Source organism: Paroedura picta, chromosome 3 (genome assembly GCF_049243985.1).
Source record: "Paroedura picta isolate Pp20150507F chromosome 3, Ppicta_v3.0, whole genome shotgun sequence".
NCBI lineage: Eukaryota > Metazoa > Chordata > Lepidosauria > Squamata > Gekkonidae > Paroedura > Paroedura picta.
Genome location: NC_135371.1, coordinates 82,420,642 through 82,446,936, shown reverse-complemented (window position 1 = coordinate 82,446,936; position 26,295 = coordinate 82,420,642). Strand labels below are relative to the sequence as shown.

The 26,295-nt window shown below is 43.1% G+C and overlaps 1 protein-coding gene across 3 annotated transcripts in view; it reads right to left on the bottom strand.

Moving 5' to 3' along the window:
• Positions 1-26,295, bottom strand: part of CAMK2A (calcium/calmodulin dependent protein kinase II alpha) — a 258,280-nt gene that overhangs the window by 218,090 nt on the left and 13,895 nt on the right. For all 3 annotated transcript variants that reach the window (XM_077326579.1, XM_077326581.1, XM_077326580.1), the window contains exon 2: positions 14,263-14,357. In XM_077326579.1, coding sequence (XP_077182694.1) covers positions 14,263-14,357 — 95 coding nt within the window. The remainder of the gene's footprint in view (positions 1-14,262; positions 14,358-26,295) is intronic.

Below are 26,295 nucleotides of genomic sequence, written 5' to 3'. Positions count from 1 at the left end.
CTGGCGACCTCCCACAGCTGGTCTGCAGTCATGCTCTGGGCTGGGAGCTGTCCTTTATCTAGCTTGTCATTTCTGTTACCTGTGCCCCTGTTTCATCTAGGGCAGAAGTTGCCTCTTCTTTGCCCCCTTTGGAAGTGTGACCACACTCCTCTGCAGTTGTCTTGGCATAGGTGCTGCAGGGTAGCTTGCATGCATAAGGAACCAGGGGACTCTCCAAATAGAAGATTTCCCACAAAGGGATAGGCTGCCATGAAAGATTGTTTTTTTTTTAACCTCTGAAGGCCATGCTTTTAGCCAAAGAAACCTGCTTGCTGCAGCTGTGGACCTCATGGCCCTGGAATTAAATATCATGCTGCCCAGAGTTGTATCTGCTATGAAGGAAGCAGTCTTTAAGAGTCTATTGACTCCTTCAAGAACCCTGGTGCTGTCAGCTGGCAACTGCTGTCTCAAGTTTCTTGCCCACACAATAGCTGCCCCGTTCAGGATAGAAGTTATTGTTACTGCTCTTGCCGTCATTGCCATTGCCTCATGCGCTCTGCGGAGTCCCATTGGATCTCTAATGTTTCCCTCTCCAGCCTAAGAGACTACACCTGGAGATTGAATGGCCACCACAGGGACATCGACGGAAGAGACCTGAAGTACTTCTTCACCATATTTGTGAAGATTGCAAAGACTTTTAATAAATAAATGAAATTGATTGTTAATTAAAGGTTTTTGTTTATTTTTTAACTCTGATCTCATTTTTTGGGAAAAAATAGAGGGAGAGGGTGCAATTTTGGGCAGTCTCTGCAGTAGGGTAGAAGTCGTCTACATCCACAGCTGCCCTGCTCTTTTTAGTTTGGCTTGCCTGTGTATCAGGTTCCTCAGATTGTATTAAATTGACTGCTGCCATGGCTATGGCTAACATGTATTGGTAACCATCAGTTAATTCATCTGGAAAAGATACTTCCTCAGTGATTTCTCCACCTAAAATAAAATCTGAGTTAAAGGGGTTTGTGCACTATCAGAGGAGTCATAACGCACGGATGCACAGGACCCCCTCTTTCTGCCAGCTTTGTGGGCCAATTATGGGAACACTCATGGCCACAGCCAATATTATACTCTCGCCCATAAGAGCTAGTTGAGTAATGTGGGGAGCCTCCCGCTTCAGAAATGCTATCCAATTTTTTGTCTCATGGTTTTACAAAAGACAGTAACATTTCATCACTGAAAGGGTTTTTATCCCCCTGACTCCCGTGAACCGCTGGATGGTTGTCCACAGTGTCTTCTGGAGACACAGCAGGATCTGGTGCTGCAGGAGCTCTCCTCAAATCATCTTGTGCTGTGCTCTTTTTATGACCGTCAGGCTGGTCCGGCTATTTATAAGAAGCCCTGGAGGAAGAAGAGCTGCCCTCACCTGAGGTGGGGTTTTTTTTTTGGGGGGGGGGCAGCTGAATTTCCCCCCTCTCTCTTTTCTGGGCTTTCTTTGCCTCAGTCAGAGCGGCCCCAGGTGGGGACAGCGCTCATCGAGTCCCTTGCCTCTCTTTCCAAAGCCCCTAAGGGAGCCTGAATCTCGTCTGCTGAGAGGAAATCTTCGTTGTCCCAGAAGGACTCAATCAGGGACGAAAGGAGCTTAGCTGCAATGAATAAGGCTCTCAAAATGGCTGCTGCAGGTCTTTGCTGCCAAAAAGCCACTAGCAGGCCTTCTCCTACTGCTCTCACTAATCTTCCCTCCAGGCAATCGTTACCCGCTAATCTGAATAACAAACAATGAAGTTGGAGGTGAGGGGAGAAGGGAAGGGTGGGTGGAAAGAAAGAAGGCTAGAATAGTTGAGAGAAAAGGATTTATAGAAACGAAAGTAGCAGAGATGCTGTCTCCCTATCTCGAGGCAGGGGAAAGACTGGGGAATGAGAGGCTGCACACAGGACAGGAAGTGAAGGAGGATGTTTTAATTAACCCCTGCCTCCCTGAGAAGCCAAAGGGAAAACCCATCCTTGCAGATGTCCTCTGATCCGGGGGAGAATGGGTAAAAGTCACAAAGTTTGCCAGCTCTGCATTAGGAAATTCCTGAAAATTTTGAGGTGAAGCCTGGGAGAGGGAGTGGTTTGAGCAGGGGATGTGCATCAGTGGGCTATAATACCATACAGTGCATGAACCAAAGCAGCCATTCTCTCCAGGGGGACTGATCTAATTGGTTTGGTGATCAGTTGTAATTCCAGAAGATCTCAGAGCCCTACCTTGAGGTTGGCAAACTTAACTGAGGCCAATCGACCTGGAGGACAAAGAGCCTTGTGATGACTGGATAAAAGCCTCTGTAGACTCTTTAGTGGTATGGTTCTGTTGCATACACGTTAATGTCTCCATGTGATGGAACACTGGCTGTGAGTATTCAAGTTGGATTACAGGATCAGTGTCTTGTAAAGACAGATACTTTCCTTGATCATGATCAACCGATAAAGGCATCGTTGCTATTGCAGAAATGTTTGCTTATTTGGATTCCTTCAACTGAATCCAATAAAATTTTAATTTCTTCAACTAATGCTAATAAGTGGGACTCTTTTAGGGAGGGAGATTGTCCCAGTCTCTACAATCACTTTCTAACATATTTTCTGAAATACATTCTTGAAAGGCAAAGCTGTTTGAAATAACTTAAGAGACAATGGGAAAATGACTGCTTGAAATCCTTGAGTCAATCTAGCCCTTATCATTCTAGCCTCTTTTTTTAGTTATTATGCTTTACCATGAATATGAGAACATGGTACAGACAATCCAACATAATTACTGATAAAGGCTACAAAATGGAACATCAATGGAGTTGTGAAATCAAGAGAAATTCTACAAAGTCAATAGTCCCTCTGGAATTTAGTATTACCGCTCAAGTATAATTTTTCTATTATACAAGTGAAATGATAAGGGGGCAAAGAGACAAGAACATGCGTTCCATATTCAATTTAATGACAAAAAAAATGGATTGTCCTGTTTGGCTTCTTGTCTTACAACTAGGGAAATATTTGTGTGCCTAAAAGATATAACCTTTCCATCTATGTCTACATTTCTTTACAACATTTATAGGCTACATTTCCTCCAGAACAAGTTTTAAAGCGACATTTATGGAAGTCATGTTCCAACAAAACAGACACCTGTTCAAGGGACAGGGCAATACTGTATCAGGTACTTAGCACAAATCCATTTACTCTCCTTGAAGGCAAAGTATTGAGGAAGCATGAATACACATGAAGCTGCCTTAAATTGAATCAGATCATTAGTCTATTCAGGACTGTCAACTCATACTGTCAGTAGCTCTCCAGAGTCTCGGAGTGAGCTCTTTCACATTTCCTCTTACTTGATCTTTTAAACTAGAGATGCAGGGGATTGAACCTGGGACCTCTTGCATGCAAAGCACAAGCTCTTCCCCTGAGCCATAGCTCTTTCCTTCAAAGTGTGCCTACAGCTGCATCCAGAAAGGCCAGATCAGGGAGGAAGCAGATCAGAGACAAGAAACAGTGTCTCAGATCACAAGGTAGGCACCTGGAGCCCTTTGAGAAATGACCCCATCAACATGTCAGGACCCGTGTACCCTTGGACCTCCTTGCCTTTGGTGCTAGAAGGAATATATTTTGTACCCTGAGTGATTGCTATATCTGGTTACAACTATATTGGCTTCATATTGCTAGATAAACTCTGATGTCATTCCTTCAGGCTAAATTTTAAAAACAAAGATGCACCAACTCCTCAACCTGGAATAATTGCCCTTGGTTGATATTTCACACGCCTTTCCTAGATGTTTTAAACTAGCAGGCAGACAATAGTGAACATATAATTTGGGCCCCTTTCAGTCCATCATTTATGGCAGGCATACAAACACGCTTTCTACCTTCAGCTGGCTATGCTCCCTCAACCCGTGCTCTTCTCCAGTATCAGTTTATCTAGCACTATTTGTTTTAGTGGCAAATCCATTCCTTCTGGTTGAAGAGTTTCTCCTGCATCCCACTGCCTGCCTCATGATGCCATCTCCACTCCCCAATAAAGGTAAAGGTATCCCTTGTGCAAGCACCGAGTCATGTCTGACCCTTGGGGTGACGCCCTCCAGCGTTTTCATGGCAGACTCCAATACATCTCCTCTTATAACAGTCCTCTTATAATGTGCCAGAGAATACTTGGCTATGTGAATGATGTTATGGAAGAAAAAATGAGCTAATGAAGCACATTAGCCTCAACTGATTACACTGAAATCATCATGTAAGCATATTTCACTTGCTACCTTATGACATAACTCAAAAAAAGGAAGATAATACTTTTTTAAAAGGGTTGTCTACACCTGTGAACTGGCATAAAAGACATAGGCACTGGGAAATTGTCTAGGAACGTCTCTACATCATTTCCCTTTCATGCCAAAAAATGTTCATTATCACACTACTTGTTCCTGAGTTCTGCTTAGAACCATTTCAGTCAATCAATCAAAACCTTTAATGGCATGTAAGGGATATTCCTATGGATATAAAAGCACAGCATCAAACACTATAAAATAACAAAATTTTAAGAAAGCAATTTGGAATAACCTTAATAGCATCCTCTAAATATTTGGTAACTACATTTGTAGTATCAGGGTCATTGTCATTTAAGAAAAGCTGGTACACATTCCCTTGTTTTCATTATTCTTGTTCTGCAGGATGGTTAAGAGAAATTTCTGTTGGGATACTTTGTGAAGTGGGCACTCTAAAGTTATATGCTGCATTGTATTAGGCAAGCCCATACCACATGGACAAACCTCTCATGCAAAGGAATATGATGGTACCTTCCAAGTAGAACTTTAGAAGGGAGTATGAGCTAGTATAAAGGCCCTACATTGAGAGAGAGCATTTAATGCAAAGAAGTAATCAGCCATTTTTCCAAATTGGTTTGCAGTCTGATTCTAGAAGCACAACAGACTGTGGACTGGAAAAATACTATTTAAGTCTCCTACAGCTGGGTTTTAAACTGTTGTTAAATTGAGTGCTCTGATGGGGTGGGGAGGGTTACAGGCTACTGTTTTAGAAGGCTCGTGGAACTCCTCCCTCTTTTCAAAGACCACCAAGCCTCCCTGTTTGAATCTTTGTTACCATGGCTATCTTAGAATAGATAGGGGAATATGATAAATTAAAGGAACCATCCACTATGCATTGATGGCATCACATGCCATCCATCCCATATCACAGCTCATACCTCAGAACGGGAGGAGGAGCATTTCCCTTTCTGGTTCCCATCTCCCACAAATGTTGTGAAACCACTGGGGAAGAAGGGTTTGAGATTGTTAAAAATAATGTGCAAGAGGGAATATTTAGTTCTCTTAAAGGTAAAAAAGGTAAAGGTATCCCCTGTGCAAGCACCAGGTCATGTCTGACCCTTGGGGTGACGCCCTCTGGCGTTTTCATGCCAGACTCAATACGGGGTGGTTTGCCAGTGCCTTCCCCAGTAATTACCGCTTACCCCCCAGCAAGCTGGGTACTCATTTTACCGCCCTCGGAAGGATGGAAGGCTGAGTCGACCTTGAGCCGGCTGCTGGGATTGAACTCCCAGCCTCATGGGCAGAGCTTCAGATAGCATGCCTGCTGCCTTACCACTCTGCGCCACAAGAGGCTCTTTAGTTCTCTTACTTTGGTGCAAATAAGCAGGAACCAGAGGTTGTAATAGTTTGAAGTGAAGAGGGTTAGAAGATTCTTTATAGTTGAGTAAATTATGGACCTGGCTCACAATGGCCTTTTTTCACTGGCCGTTTCACTGGCAGTTGTACTTCCCTCAATTTATTTTTGGTGTTCTGCTCCCCTGTCACATTTTACATAAAGTTCACTGTGGATTAAAATTTCCTTCTGCATCACTTCATGCCTCACTTCACCCTTTTCTCTGTTTTCTCTGGCTTATTTAAGACCCCATTTGTGGTGACCCCCCCTACCCAGAATCTGACTTTAATTCAAAAGCATAAGGATTCCGTCAGATTAGTTCCCTCCTCCACAACTGACATTGCTCAGCATGGTCGGACCATCCTTACTGATCAGTTTCAGGCTGGGTCTTATTTTCTGAAACTGAAGTAAGAGATTCTTCTATCTGTACTCCATTTCAGCAGACCCTTAAATCCTTGTGGTTCTCCATCCCACCTGTTTTGAAACTCTATTCCTTTTTTTTCTTCCCCAGAAATGGGGGAAATATAGCATTATGAGTCAAACACTAGTCTTAAATCCCAGCGAGAAAGTAATTGACTAGGCAGCCTCTAAAAATTATTAATCAAAATGTAATGGAGTCATTTTCTCCCTTTGGAAAACAAAAAATTCTTCCCTCTCCGCCTCAGTTCTTTCAGGCAGCTGCCTCCCTCCCTTCCTCCCTCGTTTGCCTCCCAGGCTTCGCTTCAAAAATGAAGCCAGTGGGGGAGGATGGGGGGACTGGCAGTGAAGGCGCTGGGGAAAATGTTTGAAGGAACAAAGGTGAGGAGGACTAAAATCTCAGCATAAAAGAACAAAATCTGGGAGGGAGGTTGCTTCCTACTTAGTTTGATCAGAGCTTTTCCTACTAGACTTCCCACTGTTTTTATCAGATTCTTATCAACGATGCTTCCCACAACCACTCTGAAATCTTCTGCAAAGGATAGAGCTCCTTGTAATGTCTTTCCGTGCTTCCAGACATGGGCAGTGAGCTCAGGCATAGGCTTCCCACCTCACTGTCATGCCACCTTGAGCATTTTCAATAGTCACACCTAAAAAAAATTCAGCAGTGCAGTTGATTGCACAGAGAATAATAATGCTATTCTGTCTGGGGGACAGAATAATAATAGAAATTAAGTGGATAAAATGGATTCTAGTTTTGCACAGGATGTGGGATGGTACTTGAAACAACTTGAGGACCTGCCTTCATGTTAACATATACTCACCCACCTGGAACTTTATTCAAAGCAACATTTCCAAAAAACCCTCCCAAATAATCCCCACATTCTACACATTTTGTGATGTGGCACATTTTACTCCCAAAACACAGGGGGAAATGAAGAATAAAAGGGCTCTGAGTGGAGCTATCAGAAGTAAGCCAATCTGCATCAACCACTTTCAAAATGTGGAGAAAAGTTTGAGAGCAGAAAGGGCCAATGACTCCTGTATCTCTATGTCTGCTTCAACCTCAACCATAAGAATCCTAGTGTCACTACAGTTTCTGTGGGCCACTTCTTTTATATTTGAATATATTACATATATTTCATTTGTAGAATAATTGTATCACAAAAAAAATCAAGTAAGTGTCCTCATAAACCTGGTTCAGAGTGATTTAAATTCTTTGTAAAAGCACAGCTGGTTTACGAGGACAATTAGTATAAGTTAACATTAAGCAAGTCAGGGTGTGGCTTGCAAATTTTAATATTAAAGGGCTAAAATTTTATTTCAAAGTCCTGGCTTCTGGATTTCCAATAGCCAATTTTCCTGGAAGCCTGAAGCTCACATGCCATGTAATGTAATGAGTCACAGGGTCTTTCCGCACACGGACCAATGTTGCCAATTGCTTTCACAAAGCGGAAATGCTATTTTAAATAGTGGAATCTCGGCGTTCCATATACCTGCACTTGTAGTGGAATCCAGTAGCGTTTCATTCATTCCCCACAGGTTTTCGGTCTCGCAGGAATCGTTAGAAAGGAAGCAATTTTTTCTGTGCTTGTTGCTGCCCCTGGCCGTCAATCAAACCAACAGCCAATGGGCAGTTGTTATCATGCTCCGGAAAAGCCCCTTTCCCTTTAAGCACAGTTAAAAAAAACAAAAACACACACACGTTGTAACGAATATGTGTTGATTCGTTGCAACAGAGAGACCCATCTAGCTGGCATGTGAGCTGGCGATTCATCGTTACCGCACTCCCCCGAGTGAAAAAAAAATCCCTTCCCTGCACGGGTGCGATTTTCGGCCGAAAATAAAAGGAACTTGCAAACAGGGGGCTGTGTTGTGCTTGGGGACTTAGGGGAGCTTTAAAGCACTTCTGTGGAGGGACTGTAGCCGGAGGAGCCTCGCTGGGTGAATGAAGCCTCACTGGTTCGTTGCTTTCCCCGCTCGCTCCAAGGGGGAAAAAATGGTGATCGCTTTGCCGGAAGTTCGGAGGAGAGAGCCAGGGGGAGGGACTTTGTTGCAGCCGCCACATTAAGAACGCATAGGTCTTTTTCGCTAGTGTTGCAGATTGCTGGCAGGAGTGTCGCGATTTTCTGAGGGTGAATCTACTTTTCTGGATTCACTGGAAATCGCTACGAAGCGATTTTAGCGCTAGTGTAGCAGGACTGTTGCAGATTGTGTGCGACGTCATGCAGAGTAGTGTTTACCATTTGCAAGCCTTCTGCTAGTTTGAACTCGTGCGGAATGGCCCACAGTGTTTGTCTCCAAGAGGCCAGGTCTACCCAAATACCCAACAACTAACTCAAATGTTTGGTGATGTTTGGTCCCTTTAAAATTTATATGGCAATCATTTTTTATGAGGGTAGTCCACAAGTTGATGCCAGCTTCCTCCCTCCCTCCCCCATGGCTTGTCTCTCCTAAACTCAAAACACTCCTGAATGTTAGGGGGGGGGATTTATTATTCCTGGAATTATGGGAGTGTTCAGGGTCATTTTGGAGATCCCTTGATTCCTTATACTCTTATCAAACAATTTTTATATATATAGATAGACCACCGGCTCTGTAAAGTATTGTGGGGAATGTCAGTCAAAGCAAAGCTGCCTGTGAAGGTAGGGGAAGGGATTTAAAGGAAGTGGGTGGCATGCCTGGCTTTATCAGCTGTTTGGTGCACTGCACTTTCCCACACCCACCTTCACAGGCCCTTTCCCACCCCCACCTGGGAAAATGGGGAAGATGCATTTAAACGGCTGAATTGTGGCTGAATCACCAGATCACAATTTGGCCACCTCTGATTTGGACCGTTTTAATGCAGAGGAAGTACTGTTCAGCTCAGATAGATTGAAAAGTACCCAAATCAGCATTGATTCAGGTACTTTTCAGCTTATCTAAGTTGAATCTCCCATCTCTATCCACAGCCATGGTTGGGGGAGAATGAAGAGAAAGGCCAAAAGAAGCCACCAGTAATAAGTTAATAATAAACGCTAATATTAAATGTGTTGTTTACCAAACACATTAACCTCTCCCCGGATTGGTGGGAAACAACTCTGCGAGTGATTCCTGATTGAAAATGGCATGTTTGGATGACGTAAAATTTGACCAGGGAAGGCACTGGCAAACCACCCCATATTGAGTCTGCCATGAAAACGCTAGAGGGCATCATCCCAAGGGTCAGGCATGACTCGGTGCTTGCACAGGGGATACCTTTACCTTTTACCTTTAAAAGTTAACATAATGATGTCACAAACTGCATTTAGAGAGAGCTTCATACCAGACTTTCATGGCTTTGCTGTTAGAGGGTGATAAGATTTTAAGTTCAAAAGAGACCGCTGCAAACTTGCTAATCTTATTGCATAACACAGACTGATCATGTTCCTCCAGTAATTATCGCTTTGTCAAACCCACTCATTTTTCCCCCTGTAGGGAACTGGAAAGAGTAGTAAATGCAAATTAAAAGAAGAGGCAGAACAAAGGGAGATTATTAAGGTTTACACTTCCCTTTCTTTCTATCCAAGTATATAAAATACATTTCAACAGAAGAAAATTCATTACTCCAAGTTCTTACCACTGAGCCAGCCAATAACAGCATTGTGAATGTAGTAATCATACTTTCTGATCCTGACTTGTTCTAGTATGAGGAGGAGCCCACACATAATCAGTTTAAGCACTAGCAAAGCATCTGTGATGGGCTCATGATCCCCCCAGCTTGTCTCCCCTTGTTAAATCATTCTTGAGAAAACAAGAGAATCAACCAGAGTGTACAGCAGTTTCACAGGCAAAGTAAGTGATAACTGCAGTTCTCAGGTGAAAATAAGGGTAGCAGAATGAACTCATTGCTCTCTTAAGTAACCAAGTGTGATAACAGCAGGGAAAGGCAAAATCTGTAAGCCTCAGAAATTTGGGTATATTTTGGAAAAATACAATTTGATTTTGTCAGTCAGCAGTCAGATTCTACAATCAGCCACTGTGTGTGTGCAAAGAAGTTTAGCATGATTCAGGAACATTCCTGGCAAAAACAGATCCTCAGTATACCAACAGAGGCCTTTTAAGGCTTTCCAGCCTCCAGGTAGAAGCCAGAGATCTCCTGGGATTACAACCTCTAGGTGACAGAAACTAGTTGACCTAGAGAAAATGGCTCCCTTGGAAGGTGGACTCTGTGGAAATATACCCAGTTAAAGTCTGTCGGTCCCCTCCCCAAACTCTACTGTCCTCAGGGTCCCCCCTCCCCGTCCCAAATCTCCAGATATCTCCCAGCAGAGCTGGTGACACTCTGAATTATATCACATGATCCCCAACACACTGGAAACTGCTTGTAAATATGCTTTGCTTCCAGAATTCTGAAATGCAGGCACAAGAGAGTACATGCACACTGAAGCAACCCCTTTGGGATAGTAGTGAGCAGCAGGTTCTGTACTTGTTAACAAGAACATCTACTACTTCTAGCAGTAGCAGATTGCACTGTCCCACTTTATAATCAGAACTCAGGCACTAAAGTGTTACATTCTACTGCCATAGAAACTCCCCCTCTAAAATGCTCTGTGCTGTGACTGATCAGTTCTCTGGAGCTCAGGCAAGGTCAACCTAGGTATGTTGCAAAGGTCTCTGCAAACACATTTGATGGTCAAACTTACCACATTCAAAGGTACCAATCAGATGTGAGCTGAGTGCTCTGTCTGCTCAGTCCGTATTGAGCACCTGTGAATACCTGCCAAACTGATTTCTTCTGTTTTTCCCCAAAACTACACGTGCACAGTTAATTATATTTTTAAATAAAAGTTCTCTGTTTAAATGTCTATACATCTATTCATTTCTATTCATAGATGCATAGGGCTTTATTTACTGCCACCCCTCTTGGTATCCTGAGTCTATTCGTTGCCACAGGCAGTTCTTTTCTTTAAAAAAAAAAAGAAAGCCCCATTCTGGGTGAAGAGAGAGGGAGGCGAGCTTGAAGGCGGGCACTGGAGCTGGAGATCTCGCTGCTTCGGTATCGCACATGTCTTTGGATGTGGCAGCCAGTTGGTGGATGTTATGCTGGATGTTCACAATGTTGTGCAAAATGCCTCCAAAAATGGCTTTTACAAACAGTAGGGATTTCACTTTATTTAACTAGTGCGGAATGGCCCTAAAAATCTCTAAGAGCAGTTGTACTGTGGGAGAATACATATTCATAGGTTTATTTATTTTGCTAGTCTATATTCTTTTGTCTGTCCTAGAAGGTACACACAGAGAAACAACAACAAACACCTTCATCCATTTCTCTGGCACACTTAATTTCTTCAGGGCAGCAGAAGAGGGGAAAGTGAGACTCTTGGCAAACATGAAAGCTTTTGGCAGTTTCTTTCAAGTTCCGTCAGGAAATGTGAGGGAAGAAATCTGGGGATAGTGATGACCAAAGGAGCGATGCAGTGCAAAGCGAAGCAAGATTTCTGCAAGGATGGGCTGGAGTCACATGGGCAACGGTGAAGTTTTTAAGGTTTGTTGGGTCAAAGAAGTAGACTTGAAGCCAAGTGAGTAATGGGACTCTGTTTATGAACTCCTACTAAAACTACAGCACATGCTTCATATTCTCCAACAACCCCAAGAAATCTCATCAAATAGTTTTCTTCTAAGGTTTATTTTGTGAGTGGGGTTGGGGGATTCACGTTAGTGTATTTTTCTAAAATGGCCAAATCCTAGGGGAAAGATATGTTTGTTTTTTTAATGTCAAGCTTACAATAGCCAGAATGCTTATTTGCATTTCAAATACTTCTTCCTTGCTTTCTTTAGCACATTAGTAACAATAACATTGGGGGGTCACATATGACCTTTGATGTGAAAGCATCTATCTGTTTGCTTTAACCCCCCCCCCCAAAAAAAAGATAAGTGGCTTTTGTACTATGGGAAGGAAGGAATATGGATACTTGAAACCTGACAGCAGCTTCATCACTGTAGTAATATCAGTTCCTGCTATAAAGTTGCTATGATTTAGAAAACCAAAGTCAACAGGATCATAACTGTTGAAGAGTGGGATAATGACTTCTGTCTCTTACGTGTAGACCTGATGCCGCTTGTATTTATCATACACAATGGTCCATTCCGCACAACTTAAATGTAGCCGAAGTCTTACCTTTTGTAAATGCTATTAATTTAATGTTCTGCGTGGCTTCGTAAACAAACCTTAAAACTCCAGCCAAACTCCAGCAACAATCGGAATTTTATAGCGCTTAGGGGAAAATCCAGAAAAATGAATTTCCCCTGAAAAAACCGCTACACTTCTGAGCACAAGCCACAACACATCAGCGAAAGACATGTGCGTTCTCCAAATGGCGGTAGAAAGAATGTCCCTCCTTAGCTCTTGCCCCCGAGCTTCCGGAGATGCGATTGCTATTTTTCCCCCCTTAAACCGGCGAAAGCAACGAATAATCAAGGCTTCTCCGACTGAAGTCCCTCCACAAGCAATTCAGAAGTGCTTAACAGTAAAACAAAGCTCCCTTCTGCAATTATCTTTAAAGTTCCTAAGCACAATACAGCTCCCTGTTTGACACTGCCCGTTATTTCAGCCCATGAGGGGGATTTTTTTTTTTTTTACTTGAAGAGCATGTAAATGATTAAGTGCCAGCTACTACGCCAGCGAAAAAGGTCTTGAGACATCGAATGAACAAATACTCATTGCTACTGGTGTTTTTAAAAAACAGTTTTTAAAGGGAAAGGGGCTTTTCGGGAGCATGAACACAACAGTTCATTGGCTGTTCTGTTTGATTGACGGCCAGGGGTGGGAAGAAGTGCGGAACAATATCGCCTCCTTTGTTATGATTCCGGCAAGACTGGAAACCTGTGGGGAATGAATAGACCACTACTGGGACTTCAATATTCCACTAGAATTAAAGGTGTGCGGAATCATGAAATTCCACTATTAAATATAGCGTTTCTGCATACTGCAAGCATTTAGCAACATTGGTCATTGTGCAGAATGACCCAATGTTTTCTCCCTTTTAGCTAGAAGTTAAATGGCTGGTAGAGGCTGTCTGAGTGACTGAAAGCTATTTTGTTCACATCTTGACTCCACTAAGGGCACAAGTGAAAAACGTTGTCACGCTACTATCTCAGTCTTGATTCACCATTTTGGGCCATGTGGATAGCAGTCATTGAATTGCAGGAGACAAAAGAAAAAGGGGTAGTTTTTATAATGCACAGTCTATTATGATTTGACAGATTGTGATTTGGGAATAAGCTCCCAAGTAGCTCAGGAAGTAGACCGTTCAATATGGAGACTTGCCACTGTTTTCACTCTGGCTTATTTTCTCCAAATTTGTTCCGACAGGCAAAGGACCACCTAATCAACATTTCTGTTAACCTAGGCTTTTGATTAAGGGATTGATTTTTTAAAACATCATTTTACAATCTTTCTTTCCTTTGAACCTGTGAAATGCTTAAGGCTCATTTTATGCTGCTCTGTGGTGTTTAGAATTGTTGTGCTCTGGATGGTTATTGAATGCCTGATAATAATTAATGGATTTTCTGATGTTTATGTTTTATTGTGCATGGTTTTGTAAGCTGCCTCAGGCAGATTCCCTGGAGAGGTGGCATAGAAATTTTCCAGACAGATAAATAACTGCCCATGATATCCTGAGAGACAAGAAAGAGATATGGAAATGGGGCCAACAGCAGGAGACAGGAGAAGCCATCCTGGGAGTAGTGTGGGGTAGTTAGAGGTTCTGGGAAAAGGACCAATGTTGGTACAAACTTTGGCTCTGTTTTTGTATGGGATCACTTATCCCTGCAGGACAGAACAAATACGTTCCTAGATACCAGCTTCAAATAGCTCATTGTTCACTGCCTAAGGTTGTTCTTCCCCCTGCCCGCCATTATGTAAAGTGGATAATACTGTGTTGATTCCTATGACCTCCCTACACTAAAATGACAAGGTTTGCTTTAGAAAGAACTTTGCCTTTCATAATGAAACAAAACTCTTCAGTTAGCATATGGGAGTTGTAATGATTCTAATGTTACAGAAACATGTCTCAGCTTTCCCCCCTATATGTAACAGTGTAATGTACTAATTATCACAAGAGCAACACCCAGAGCGAATAAGACAGTAGTGTTTATAATTAAATACTGGTCAGGGTAGCAAAGAGGTCTAGGCTCAAAGATTCCTTCTCAGGATTTTGTAGTCCTGTAAGTCCAGAGAGCACCTACCTCGAGCTGAAAGTTTCTTGGTGTTTATGATCTTGGCAGCATACTCTTGTCCTGATAACACCTTCACACACCTCCTGACAATAGAGAAAGCTCCTCTGGAGGAGAGAAAGACAAAAAGTGAAATGTTTAGGTGGAAGAAAGCTACATTCTAATATGTTAAAAAGTCGGAAAGTTCAGAATGTTTTTAGTACCAGTATATGGTCTGTGAAATATCATTCAAAGGATTGTGTCTGTGTGTGTGTGTGTGTGGGGGGGGGTTGCAGGGTGTCAAGGGCCTTTTCAAGATCTTGCTATGTACTACTTCCTTGACCTGTTTTTACGTTCTTGCCATGTAAAGCTTGACCTGTTCTATGCTTTTGCCCAGTAATCTTTCTGTTGAACTGTTTTCAACCTGTGTTTTAATTGTATAGTGGTTTCCCACAACTCTCTCCCTCATTATATCGCTTGCAGCTATTTTATCATTTTGATCTTGATGGACTGATCTGTGTATTTAGGAATGGGTTAGATCACTCTTTAGCCTGGGTAGCTTGAGAACCTAGCACGTTAAATAGCATGCCAAGAATCAAATTAAGGGGTAACATAAAAGGGGTAACATTAAGGGGTAACATTAAGGGGTAACATAAAAATCTCCTTATAATTTTGTTCTTTAGTTCTAGCAATGGAAATCCTTGATTCTGTTTGCCATTTTCTTTCATGTATTTCTTGTTTACAATGGATCTGCTTATTAGGAACTCAACAGGAGGTTTTCAGGGGGTGACAAGGGTTGCCGCTCAGTGCCATCTCATTCTTCACATAGATACTGCTCCCCCCCCCATCTCCCTTGCTGCACAATCCCCTCCCTCCCCATGTCCTTTCCTTTACATAGCCAAAACTTTACTTCAACTCTACCTAGGGTTGGGAAATACCTGGAGACTTTGTGTATGTGGGATCTGGGGGCCAAAAGTGGGTGGGGTGTGGAGCAGGGAGGGACCTCAGTGGAGTATAATAATACAGGGCCCACCCTCCAAAGCAGCCATTTTCTTCAGGGTAACTGATCTCTGTCACCTGGTGATGATCTGTAAAACCATGTATCTGCAGGTTTCACCTGGGGACTGGCATCCCTAACTCTATCTTCAACGCAATGGCATCCAAAACTGGAATCAAGTTTTTAAAAATAACTTTGATTCATATTGAGTATAACGAAGAGGTTGAAGCATCAGAAGAACTGGTTACTGTAGAGGTAAGATGCACTTTTCACCTATCCAAAAACAAGCTCAGAGCATTGTACTGTGAGAGCTGCCCATTTCATGCACATAACAACCCCCTAATAGGCAAGTCCCTGTCCCTCTTCCTAGAGCTCCTTATAGGGTTGTCATGTGAACCCAATCTGCTTCACATCTGAGTGGAGATTTGAATTTGAATGCCCCACACTCTAGTCCAATGTTTTCAGGATGAAGTATGAAATAATAACTGTTTTGAGTGGAAACATAAGGTGTATCTCTCCAAATAGAAATGGTCAGGATTAGATATAGCCAGAGAAGTATTCCCACTTGAAAGGACATTTGCAGTAAGCATGCAAGGGAGAAACAGGTCCTGTAACAGAAAGTGACAACTTGTTGTTGTTTTTTTCAGTCAATCATTTGGTATGTTCCTCTTCCAGTTCTTCACAGCCTTTTCCTGAATGGTGCCTGTTTTCCTTTGGTGGAAAGCATTAAGAACCTTCTGTCTCATCAAATGTTCCCAGAACAAATGATATCATTTTCCAATACTAATGCATTTTAATGAACAAAAGATAAGCATCAATATGATTTTTGTATAAGCACCCCCTTTTATTGTTGAAGTTTCTACAGGATATTCTGCTGTGCTGTATAGCCACTGTAAATACTAGACATCTGATCTGATTAGGTTATAGAACCAGCAGCTATCATTGTTGTGTGAACTTGGAGCTTTTAAAATAATGTAATTGTGAATTATATAAATCTGTACATCTTCAAGAGCCAATGTGAGACCCAGCTTTAAATCCTAGTTCACCATGGAAGCTTCCAGATGGCTTCAGACTAGTCACATACTCTCCACCTAACCTATCTCACAAGGTTATTGTGAGGATAAAATGGAGAACAGGGCTGTGATCTAAGTCCATTTGAGTCCTCATTGGGAAGGTGGAGGAAAATGAAGTGAATAGATACATATTTTGTGTCAAGGATTCTCTATACTATTACATTGTGCCTGATCCCAGAAATTAGTATCCAGATAAGAAAATGTTACTGGTGCATCTGAGAAAATTTCAGAAGAAAATCATCTTATTTATTCATTTAATTTATATACCATCCCCCCACTCTGACATATCTTATGTTTCATAAATTACAGCAAAGCTTTTGACTGAGTCGATCATGAAAAAAAAATAGTTGGCTCTAAAACAAATGGATGTGCCAAAGTATGTGATGGTTTTGATTCACAATTATCTGAACAAGAGATAACTGTTAGGATGGAATATAGAGAAACAGAATATTTCCAATTGGCAAAGCTGTCAGACAAGGATGTATTTTGTCTGTCTCTTCAACCTATAAGCAGGTGGAGTGCAAATTGGTGGAAGGAATATTAATAATTAAAAGTATATATTTGACAACATATTATTGAGCACTTGAAATTATTTCTGGTGAAGGTTGAAGAAGAAAATTCCAAAGCAGGTTTACAGCTCCATATCAAGAAGACAAAAGTAATGACTACTGGGGCATTATGAAACTTTAAGTTTGAAGATGAAGAAATTTAAATTTGTTGAAGAACCTTAAAAATCCCCATTATTATATTCTAGCAAGAAAGCCCATTGCAGCCAGGAATGCAATGGGCAGTAGGACCCAGGGGACACCGGCAGGTGTCCACCACCAATGTCCCACCCTCGCACCTGCTTTTTTCCTTCTCCCAGGGATGGGATTTTTGTTTTTTCTTTTAAAGTGAATTGCCTGGAGCAATCAATCAATTCATGCATGTAAAGGCAAAAAAAAAAAGTTTCCCCCAAATTTGTAGCGCAAAGCATGCCTCTCCAAGCTCCCCCCCCCCTCACTCTGCAATCAGGAATGAGATTTATTTTTAAAAGAAGCAAGACTCGTGATTCCATAAGGGGTGGCAATAAAGAAGCACTATGCATCTATGATTAGATGCATAGGTGTTTCAACGGAGAAGTACTGATTAAAAAAATATATTAGGCATTAAAGCATGCAGAAAGGGGATTGGCTGCCTGGCTTGATTGACAGGTGGAAGAGAGTAATGTATAAATCGCATTGCTCTCTTTCGCCATTTCCAGCAGCACTTGTGGATGCAGCACTTGTGGAGGGGGAGAAGCATGAAAGGGCAGCAGAGAAGAGCGAGACTGCATTTAACACACACACACACACACATACACACACTTACAATGAAATGTGGATACTTTCCTTTCTCTATTTTATGTCTTAGACAAAATTAATCAAAATGTTATTGCTAAACCTAGGAATGGTTAGGTATTCCATATATTCTTGTAATTATGCAGTTGTGGAGGCACAGAAGGCCTTACACACAGAAGGCCTTTACACCATGTGCCTAACCGTTGTGCCTATTTTAATTCCCCCCCCACACACACACACACACTTTGTCTTTGGTGGACTTGTAACTTTTTATAAAGCCTGCACTTAAGTGTTTCAGACATTTAGGCTATGTATGTATGTATGTATGTATGTATGTATTAGATTTCTTACCCAATGCTCCCAGCAGGTTGGCTCACAGCGGGTTACAAAAAGATGAAACCCCACAATAAAAGAGTAAAATAATCCCCAGCTTAAAACCCTAGCCCCCCCCCAGACCTAAAGAACCCTAAAGCCTCACTTATCCTCTCCCACTCAACAGGATAACTGCCTGTGATCTTAGCTAACCTGGCCTCAACCTAGTGCCTGGTGGGAGAACGGCATCTTGCAGGCCTTGCAGAATTGTGAAAGCTCCAGCAGGGCCCACAGATCTTCCGGGAGCTCATTCCATCAGGTTGGCGCCAAGACTAAAAAGGCCCTGGCCCTGGACAAGGCCAGGTGTGCTTCTCATGGGACAGGAACCACCAACAGATTTGCTGTGCAAAGCGTAAAGCCTTGAGGAGGCCATAAGGCAATAAACAGTCCCTCAGATATGTGGGGCCCAGACTGCAGATGATCCAAGATGCAACTGGCAACCAATGCAGCTGCCTCAACATAGGCTGAATATGGGTTTTCCAAAATACTGTTCAATAGCCAGTTGACTTCAGATAGTATTACTGTATGAATGAGTAAGTCTTTGGAAACAAACCCTTTAAACCTTGCCAGAGAAGATAGAAGATTCATGATGCTTTCAAGCAACAGAGGTAAATTCAGTGGAATATGCCTTGTATACGATGGTTTGAATTCACACAGGAGACATTACAGGAAATGGGCATATATTGGCCTCCTATTTGGAATATACAGAATTACTATACCTCTGGTGTGATTTTGGTACATATTGTTATGATTGTATCTAATTTTGAATTTTTATAACAGTGTGGAATAAATACCAGGTGAATGAAAGAAATAAACAAACAAACAAACAAACATTGTAGGGTTTTTATAACCTCTAAAATTATAGACACTATGTCTGATTCTTTAAGAAAGGAATATCATCGTTGTGAGATCTCATTGCTAATGTAATCAGCAGCCCATCCACTAGGGGAAGGTAAAAAGTTGGGGTATTCTTTGGGCTTTTTCGCACATCTTCAAAAATAGCATCACGCCAGAAAAACTGCATGACACTATTAAATATCGTGCCCCCCCCTGCCATTTCTCACCTTCATGCGCCCCCACTTTCCTCTGCCACTTTTTGCTGCTTCCTGGCACTCTGCACAGCTGCCTGAAATGGCAGAGGAGAGGGGAGCATTATAAACACGACTCTCCCCCCGCCTGTCACTCATGGCAGGCAGGTAGCCAGTCATGTTTCTCCCTGTTTTAAGGGGATGGTGATGCAAATGTTTTTTTTTAAGTGAAACTTCTCCATTGGGATGCATATGCATCTATTCATTCATAGATGCATAGTGCTCATTTAATGCCAAGCCCCAGCCTTGAAGCTCAGGGGGGGGAAATTCATGATATTTTTTTGGGGGGGGGGATCTGGGAGGCATTCTTTGTGCATCAACTGGTGGGGTTTTTTTTAATCTTCCTAGGTTAAGCAATGAGTATTCGTTGCTCCAGGCAGTTTGCTCCCCCAAAAAGCCCCATTCTGGGTAGAAGGGAGAGGGAGGTGGGCTCGAGGGTGGGCACTGGAGACAGAGATCGTGCTACCTTGCCCGCTTTGGCTACGCACATGTCCATGACGTGTGGCTTGCTGGTTGCTCTCCTCCCACTCACACAACATGGCTGGGGGAATCCACTTTTTGAGATTCCCAGCTATCACTTAAAAATGGAGGATGTAGCTGCCCGTTTGCTGCTGGAATGCTGGATGTTAGCAACGTCATGCAAAACGCCAAAAAACTGGCATCTGCATAGGATAAGTGTTTCACTTTTTTATCAGGCGCAGAATGGCCCTTTGTAAAGAAAAAAAAATCCTTTGAGGGATTAGAGGATCTGAAACTGCAGATAGATGGTCTTCTTTCTATAAAACTATATATTAACATTCTAGGAATAAGGATTTCTTATACTGATTACTGGAAGGAAGGATTGTTTACATGAATTGCAGTCTGTATTTTAACTGTTGTGAATATTTGAAAAGGATGTATATGTATCTGTAATCAATGGCTGAATCTGTAATAGATGTATCTGTAATGGAATCCTCCATTCTGAAACATGCCTCCCCCTACAAAAAAATCCCTGCTGGAAAGCATTGTTCTGGGTCACATGGCAGTTAGGACTGGCAGTTATCGGGATCTGAAAAAAAGGGAGCCTTCTTCCTTGAAGGACTGGAGGTCCTGAAGCTTCAGGCAGAAGTAATGTCACTTCAGAAGGACTCCTTTCTATAAAGTGATATATTAATGGGGGGAGGCAATTCTAACCGGCTCTGCCAAAGAGTGTAAGCCTCTGTGGGTGGGTGGAGACAGTTTTTAAAAGATAGGAGGAGGTTGATGTAAAGCTGGAAGGGGAAGAGCAAAAAAAAATCCTTATCCATTGTTCTTCTGATATATTTGTGAAACAGGCCTGGGGGTGGAGACTGTCCTCCCTGTCTGAGATGGAATAGGGCCAATCAGGGTGCGGCCCTCCCTCTTCACCTCCCATCCTCCCTCCTTGCCTGGTCGCAGAGGGGGGAGATTCCCTTCCCTATGACTGTGCGAGGTGATGATAGCGCTTGCCGGGCCCAACTGCTCCAACGGTAGGGGGGGAAGGTTCCTTTCCCTCGGGCCTGGCAGGCACTCTTGCCACCTCTGCAAGGCAGTAAGAGTGCTTGGTGGGCTCCAGGGAGGCAGCTGCGGTGCTGGTGGCCTGCGGGGGCCTGGGGGGGGGGCTTTCAAAGCCTGTTCTTATGACCGTTCTTGGTCCAAACATTGGGTTTGATGTCACAAACATCTACCCCCCCAGAGGCCTGTATTTCAAGGAAGATCTGAATAAGGAACTGCAAAAACTCCATGCTTTCTGATTCCCCAAATAGGGTATGGACCACTATAAATAATACACCCCAGAATTCAAAGACTCTCCCCTTTGAGGGGACATATGCTGTTTCCTGGTTCTTGTGCCTGAGAAATGGGGAAAGGAGAGCTTCCCCATCTATGAGTCCTCCACTTGTAAATTTATATTTCAGAGATGGGAAGGAAGAATCTTGCTCCTCCTCACCAAACTTGCACGTCGCCAGCTAAGCAACTATCATGCCCCTTAGAGTCTAGTTATGTTTCTTCCAAGTCTATTCAGCCAAGAAAAAACTCTGTGCACATATGGGAGAGGGAAAGATACAGGGAAGGGGTAAATACAGGAAAGAGGCTCCAGGGCTCTGAGAAGAAGAGTGAATACCTGGGGCCTTTTCGCACGGGGATCTTTGTTGCAAATTGTTTGCGAAATGAAAAATCGCCATTTAAAATAGTTGAATTCGTCGTTATGCATACCTGCCTTTGTAGTGGAATCAGTTGCGTTTTTTAGCGTTTCCCACAGGCTTCCGGTCTCGGCAGAAATCGCTAGAAAGGAAGCGCTATTGCCAAGCTCGTCCCGCCCCTGGCCGTCAAGCAGCCAATGGGCAGCCGTTAGCATGCTCCCAAACAGCCCCTTTCCCTTTAAGAAAGGTTTTTTTTAAAAAAAACAGACCCATAGCAACGAATCTAGGTAGATTCGTTGCTACGGAGAGACCCATCCAGCTGCCTAACGTGAGCTGTCGTTTGATTGTATGATCGTTTGCACGCTGCCTCGAGTGATAAAAAAAAATCCCCCCCCCTCTCACGGTCCCGATTTTCGGCTGAATTTATGTGTAAAAAATAAAGGGACTTTATTTCAGCAAACGGGCTTTTATGTGGTTTGTGCTTAGTGACTAAAGGTGAAGGACTGAAGCCAGGGAAGCCTCTAAACAGAAAGAGGTTCGCTGGTGCGTTTATCCCCGCTCGCTCGGAGAAAAAAAAATGGCGATCGCTTCGCCGGAGGTTTGGAGGAGAGAGCCAGGGGGAGGGACTTTGAAGAACCAGCAACAATGGTAACGCACAGGTCTTTAGCGCTACTGTTGCAGATTGGTTGCAGGAGTGTATCGCTATCCGGAGGGTGAATCCACTTTTCTGGATTCCCCCGAAAGCGCTACAACGAAGCGCTTTTTGCGGGTCGGTTTCAGGATTGTTGCAGATTGTCTATGACGTCGTGGGTTATGGCAAATTAGTAGCGTTTCCAATTAGCAACCATTGTGCTATTTTGAAGCCGTGCGAAATGGCCCCTGATTTTCCTGGCAGGGCTGGGAGGAGGAGGGCAATTTGAGTCTGAATATGAATCTTTAGTTAAATGGGAAAGCAATGGGGTGTGAAGAACAAAGAAAAAGGGGCTCATTGAAATCTGCATTTTGAAACATGCCCACGCTCAAAAAGTCCCTGCTGGAAAGCATCATTCTGGGTCATATGGCAGTTAGGCCTGGCAATAAGTGGGGTTTGGGGGAAAGGGAGCCTTGTATAGAAATGAGGTAGCTGCAATAACTAGGCAGACGGGACTGGCTACTTGCTGGCTTTCTTCTCTGTGGGAGCCTATGAATTGTTCTTGGCCTACATCTAATCTGCACTATTAATACCCCATTCACCCAGAGAACTGAGGGCTTAATTTGGATGAAGGGAAACAAATGTTTCATTGCATCTCTGTGGAGGGGCCACCAATCCATTTCCCATCTTATAAGGCTTTCTCTCTCCTGTGCCTTTGTCTTAGCATCTGCCTTTCCAACAGCAGGAGAGGGGTATGTGAGAATCATTCAGTCTCGCCACACAACAGGCTCTAGTACCTGGCTAGGTGGGAGGGCAAGTGGGTGGAAGGGATGCTGGCAATCATCTAATCCCCATGGACCTTGCCAAGGCCTTTGCAAGTTTCAATAGTTCATAGAACTCGTCTGCATCCATGTTTCTGCAATAGCTGCTTTGTTCCAGTGTGGCACAGTTTCAGGTTTAGCCATGAGACATTTGGGCTCACACCATCACTGAGCTGTAAAGCTTACTGAATTACCTTGGTCAAATCTCCCTCTCAGACTACCTTCTCATATAGGATTGCTGTGAGGCTAAAACACCATTTTGAGCCTCCCAGGTTTTGAGTCTGTCAGGTTTTATCCCCCCTCCATTGGGGTGGGGGTGAGAAGAGATACATTTAGGGCCGTTCCGCATTTGTCCAAAATAGCACAATGGTTACTAATTGAAATCGCTACAGTTTTGCCGTTATGCACAACGTCGTTGACAATCTGCAACACTCCTGAAACCGATCCGCAAAAAGCGCTTCGTTGTAGCGCTTCCAGGGAAATCCCAAAAAGTGGATTCACCCTCCGTAAAGCGCTACACTCCTGCAACCAATCTGCAACACTAGTGGGAAAGTTCTGTGCGTTACCATTGTTGCAGTTTCTGCAAAGTCCCTCCCCCTGGCTCTCTCCTCTGATCTTCCGGCGAAGCGATCGCCATTTTTTTTTCTCCGAGCGAGCGGAGATCAACGCACTGGCAAGCCTTCGTTTACCCAGTGAGGCTTCCCCGGCTGCAGTCCCTCTGTTTACAGTCACCAAGCACAAGCATCATAGAGGCCCATTTGCTGGTTTATTTTCACTTTATTTTTCACACTGTTTTCGGCCGAAAATCGCGCCCTTGAGGGGGGGGGATTTTTTTTTTCCACTCAGGGGGAGCGTGGCAACGATGAAACGGCAGCTCAAACACCACCTGCTAGCTGGATGGGTCTCTCTGTTGCAACGAATCAACGCATATTCGTTGCAACAGGTGTGTGTGTGTGTTTTTTTTTAAACCTTCCTTAAAGGGAAAGGGGCTGTTTGGGAGCATGCTAACGGCCGCCCATTGGCTGCTTGATGGCCAGGGGTGGGACACAGCTCAGCAACAGCGCTTCCTTTTTAGCGATTTTTGCCGAGACGGGAACCCTGTGGGAAACGATAGAAACGCAACTGAATTCCACTACAAAGGCAGGTATGCATAACGACGAATTCCACTATTTAAAATGGCGATTTTTCGTTCAGCAAACAATTTGCTACATGGATCCTGGTGCGGAATGGCCCTTAGAACCAACTGAAGCTTCAGCAATAAAGCCTTTTATGGCTGCCATCCAAAAGAAATAGCAGCCCCAAATCTTCTTTCTCTTTCCCTCATAACAAACAGTAATGCAAAACATGTGATATAATGTCACAGCATTGTAAGTTTTCCTTCCCTCACTATGCTTCATTGGTGAAGCTTCCCTTGGTTCTAAAAATGGGGGATGTACCAGAAATCTAGATGGTTTTATTTTAAAACAATAAGCCTAAGTCCCACCGGATATACATACCGTTTTTATGAAAACAAAGTAAACAAAGCAACACTTGCAGTAGAGAGGGGGAGCACCTAATAGCCCATCTGCCATAGGTTTCTCTAACTTGTGGGAACTGGTTGCTATGGAAATGCAAATTATATTGAGAACAGGCACTCCATGGAAAAGGCTCAACCTCAGTTCTGCTAGTGTTAAAGGATTATGAAAGAAAACCTGTTTGGATTCAGAAATTTGATGAAACAGGGATGCTGCTTACTAAGAGTTAAACTAGATGTTGCAGTGTACATGGGTCCAACCTATGGACACTACCATCACTAAGTGAACACTGATTGTTTAAATATATCACAAGGGCCAAATCTTGATATGGCTAGAAGCCTCACACACCCCACCCCACATGTGTGTGGGGGGGGAGGGGGGTTGGGCACTTGTTTTGACAGGAGTGCCTGGTTTCCCTTCTCTGTCCTCTTAGCATTTTAAAATTTCTGAATCCAACTCCAAAATGGCAATGGTGCCTACAGGTGAGACCATTGGACACTGCAATGTCTAGTTTGGCCCTAATCATTATGGATATTGGAAATGAACTGAAAAACTTAGATTTTCGTAGGGTTTCCAACAAGCTGAGGAGAAAAAAATGTCCTGTCTCATTAACAGAGTTTTAATGTGAGGAAATTGGCAGGTGATACTTTTGATGGCATGGAAATAAATAACATAATCTGGTAAATAATATCCCATTCATCTTCTGTTAAAGTACAATTTTTCTCCAGGGTGTTGGAAACTCTAGACAGTCAGAATAAGCAATGCTGTGCTTTAAAGTACCTGCTACTTTTTAAGTTACTCTCAGTGTAATTCTGTTATACCGTTCTACGCCCATTGACCTTAATACATTTAGAAGACTGTAATTCTGTTTAAGAGTCCAGTGTATGGAGAGGCAGTGAGAAATACTTTGGCCTTGTTTGTATGGGAGGAGGGAATTGTTATCGTAGTTCAAAAAATGAGAGAAAACAGAAATTTGGTACCACCAACACATTTAAACATACCTTGATTAAAAGAAAAATCTGAAAACAACATCTTTCTGCCTGAAAACTTGCTACATGAGAGAAATTCTAAGATAGTCTTTGTAAGGAAAGGTTTAGCGGAGCCCTCTTCAAACCTTCATGGGTGCTACCAATTGCAGAGAACCAATCAACACTCTAAGACTAGATGGTTGAAAAAAGGAAAAAGATCTATTTAAATACATTCCAGAGATACATAAAATCAGAGAGTCAATACAGAGACACTGTGTGACAAAAAGCAAAGGAAGACTCTGTCTAATCCCATCCCCCCTTAAAACTGGGAGACAATGAGGTTCAGGTTAATTGTAATTCTCTTTGAAGGTGCCTTACACACCAGCAGAGTCCCAATGGAAATTAGGATCTGCAAGAATAAGGCTGGCTGTCTAGGAGTTTGTTTCCATTTATAACCAGTGAGGCATCTTTGAAGTGTCTTAGCCAGAAAATAGAAAAGATGCGTAGGCCTGACCATTTGGCCCAGTGCTGCTTTGGTGTGACGCAGGCAGGAAGAGACTTGGCAATTTGATGTTATCACAGGTCCGTCCGGGAAGGCTTGACATGCCATTTGAGTACATGTTGTGGTGTGTTTGTGTTGAGGAATTAGATGTGAGCTAGCCTGTTCTCACAGTCTACTTAATACTTCTACTTAGGTCTATTGAATAATGATTGCTCTAAAGAAAGTGTTCTTAACATCCAGGGCTTTTCTGCACATGGGTAAAAATAGCGTCACTCAAGCTGAATGGCGTAACACTACATATAATTGCACCTCACGGCCCCTCCTCACCTTTTTTGCCATCTCACTCTTCTCTGCTGCCATTTCACGCTTCTCCCCCTCCACAAGTGCTGCTGGTAATGGTGAAAGAGAGCAACACGACTTCCACCTGTCACTCAAGCCAGGCAGCCAGTCCCCTCTCTCCATGCTTTGAAGGGCCCACAATGCCCGCTAATTGTTTTTTTTTTTAAACAGTAGTTCTCTGTTGAAATGACTATGCATCTAATCATAGTGCTTCTTTACTGCCACCACTTATGGAATGACAAGGCTTGCTTCCTTTAAAACAAAATCTTGTTACTGATTGCAGGGGGAGCTTAGAGAGGCATGC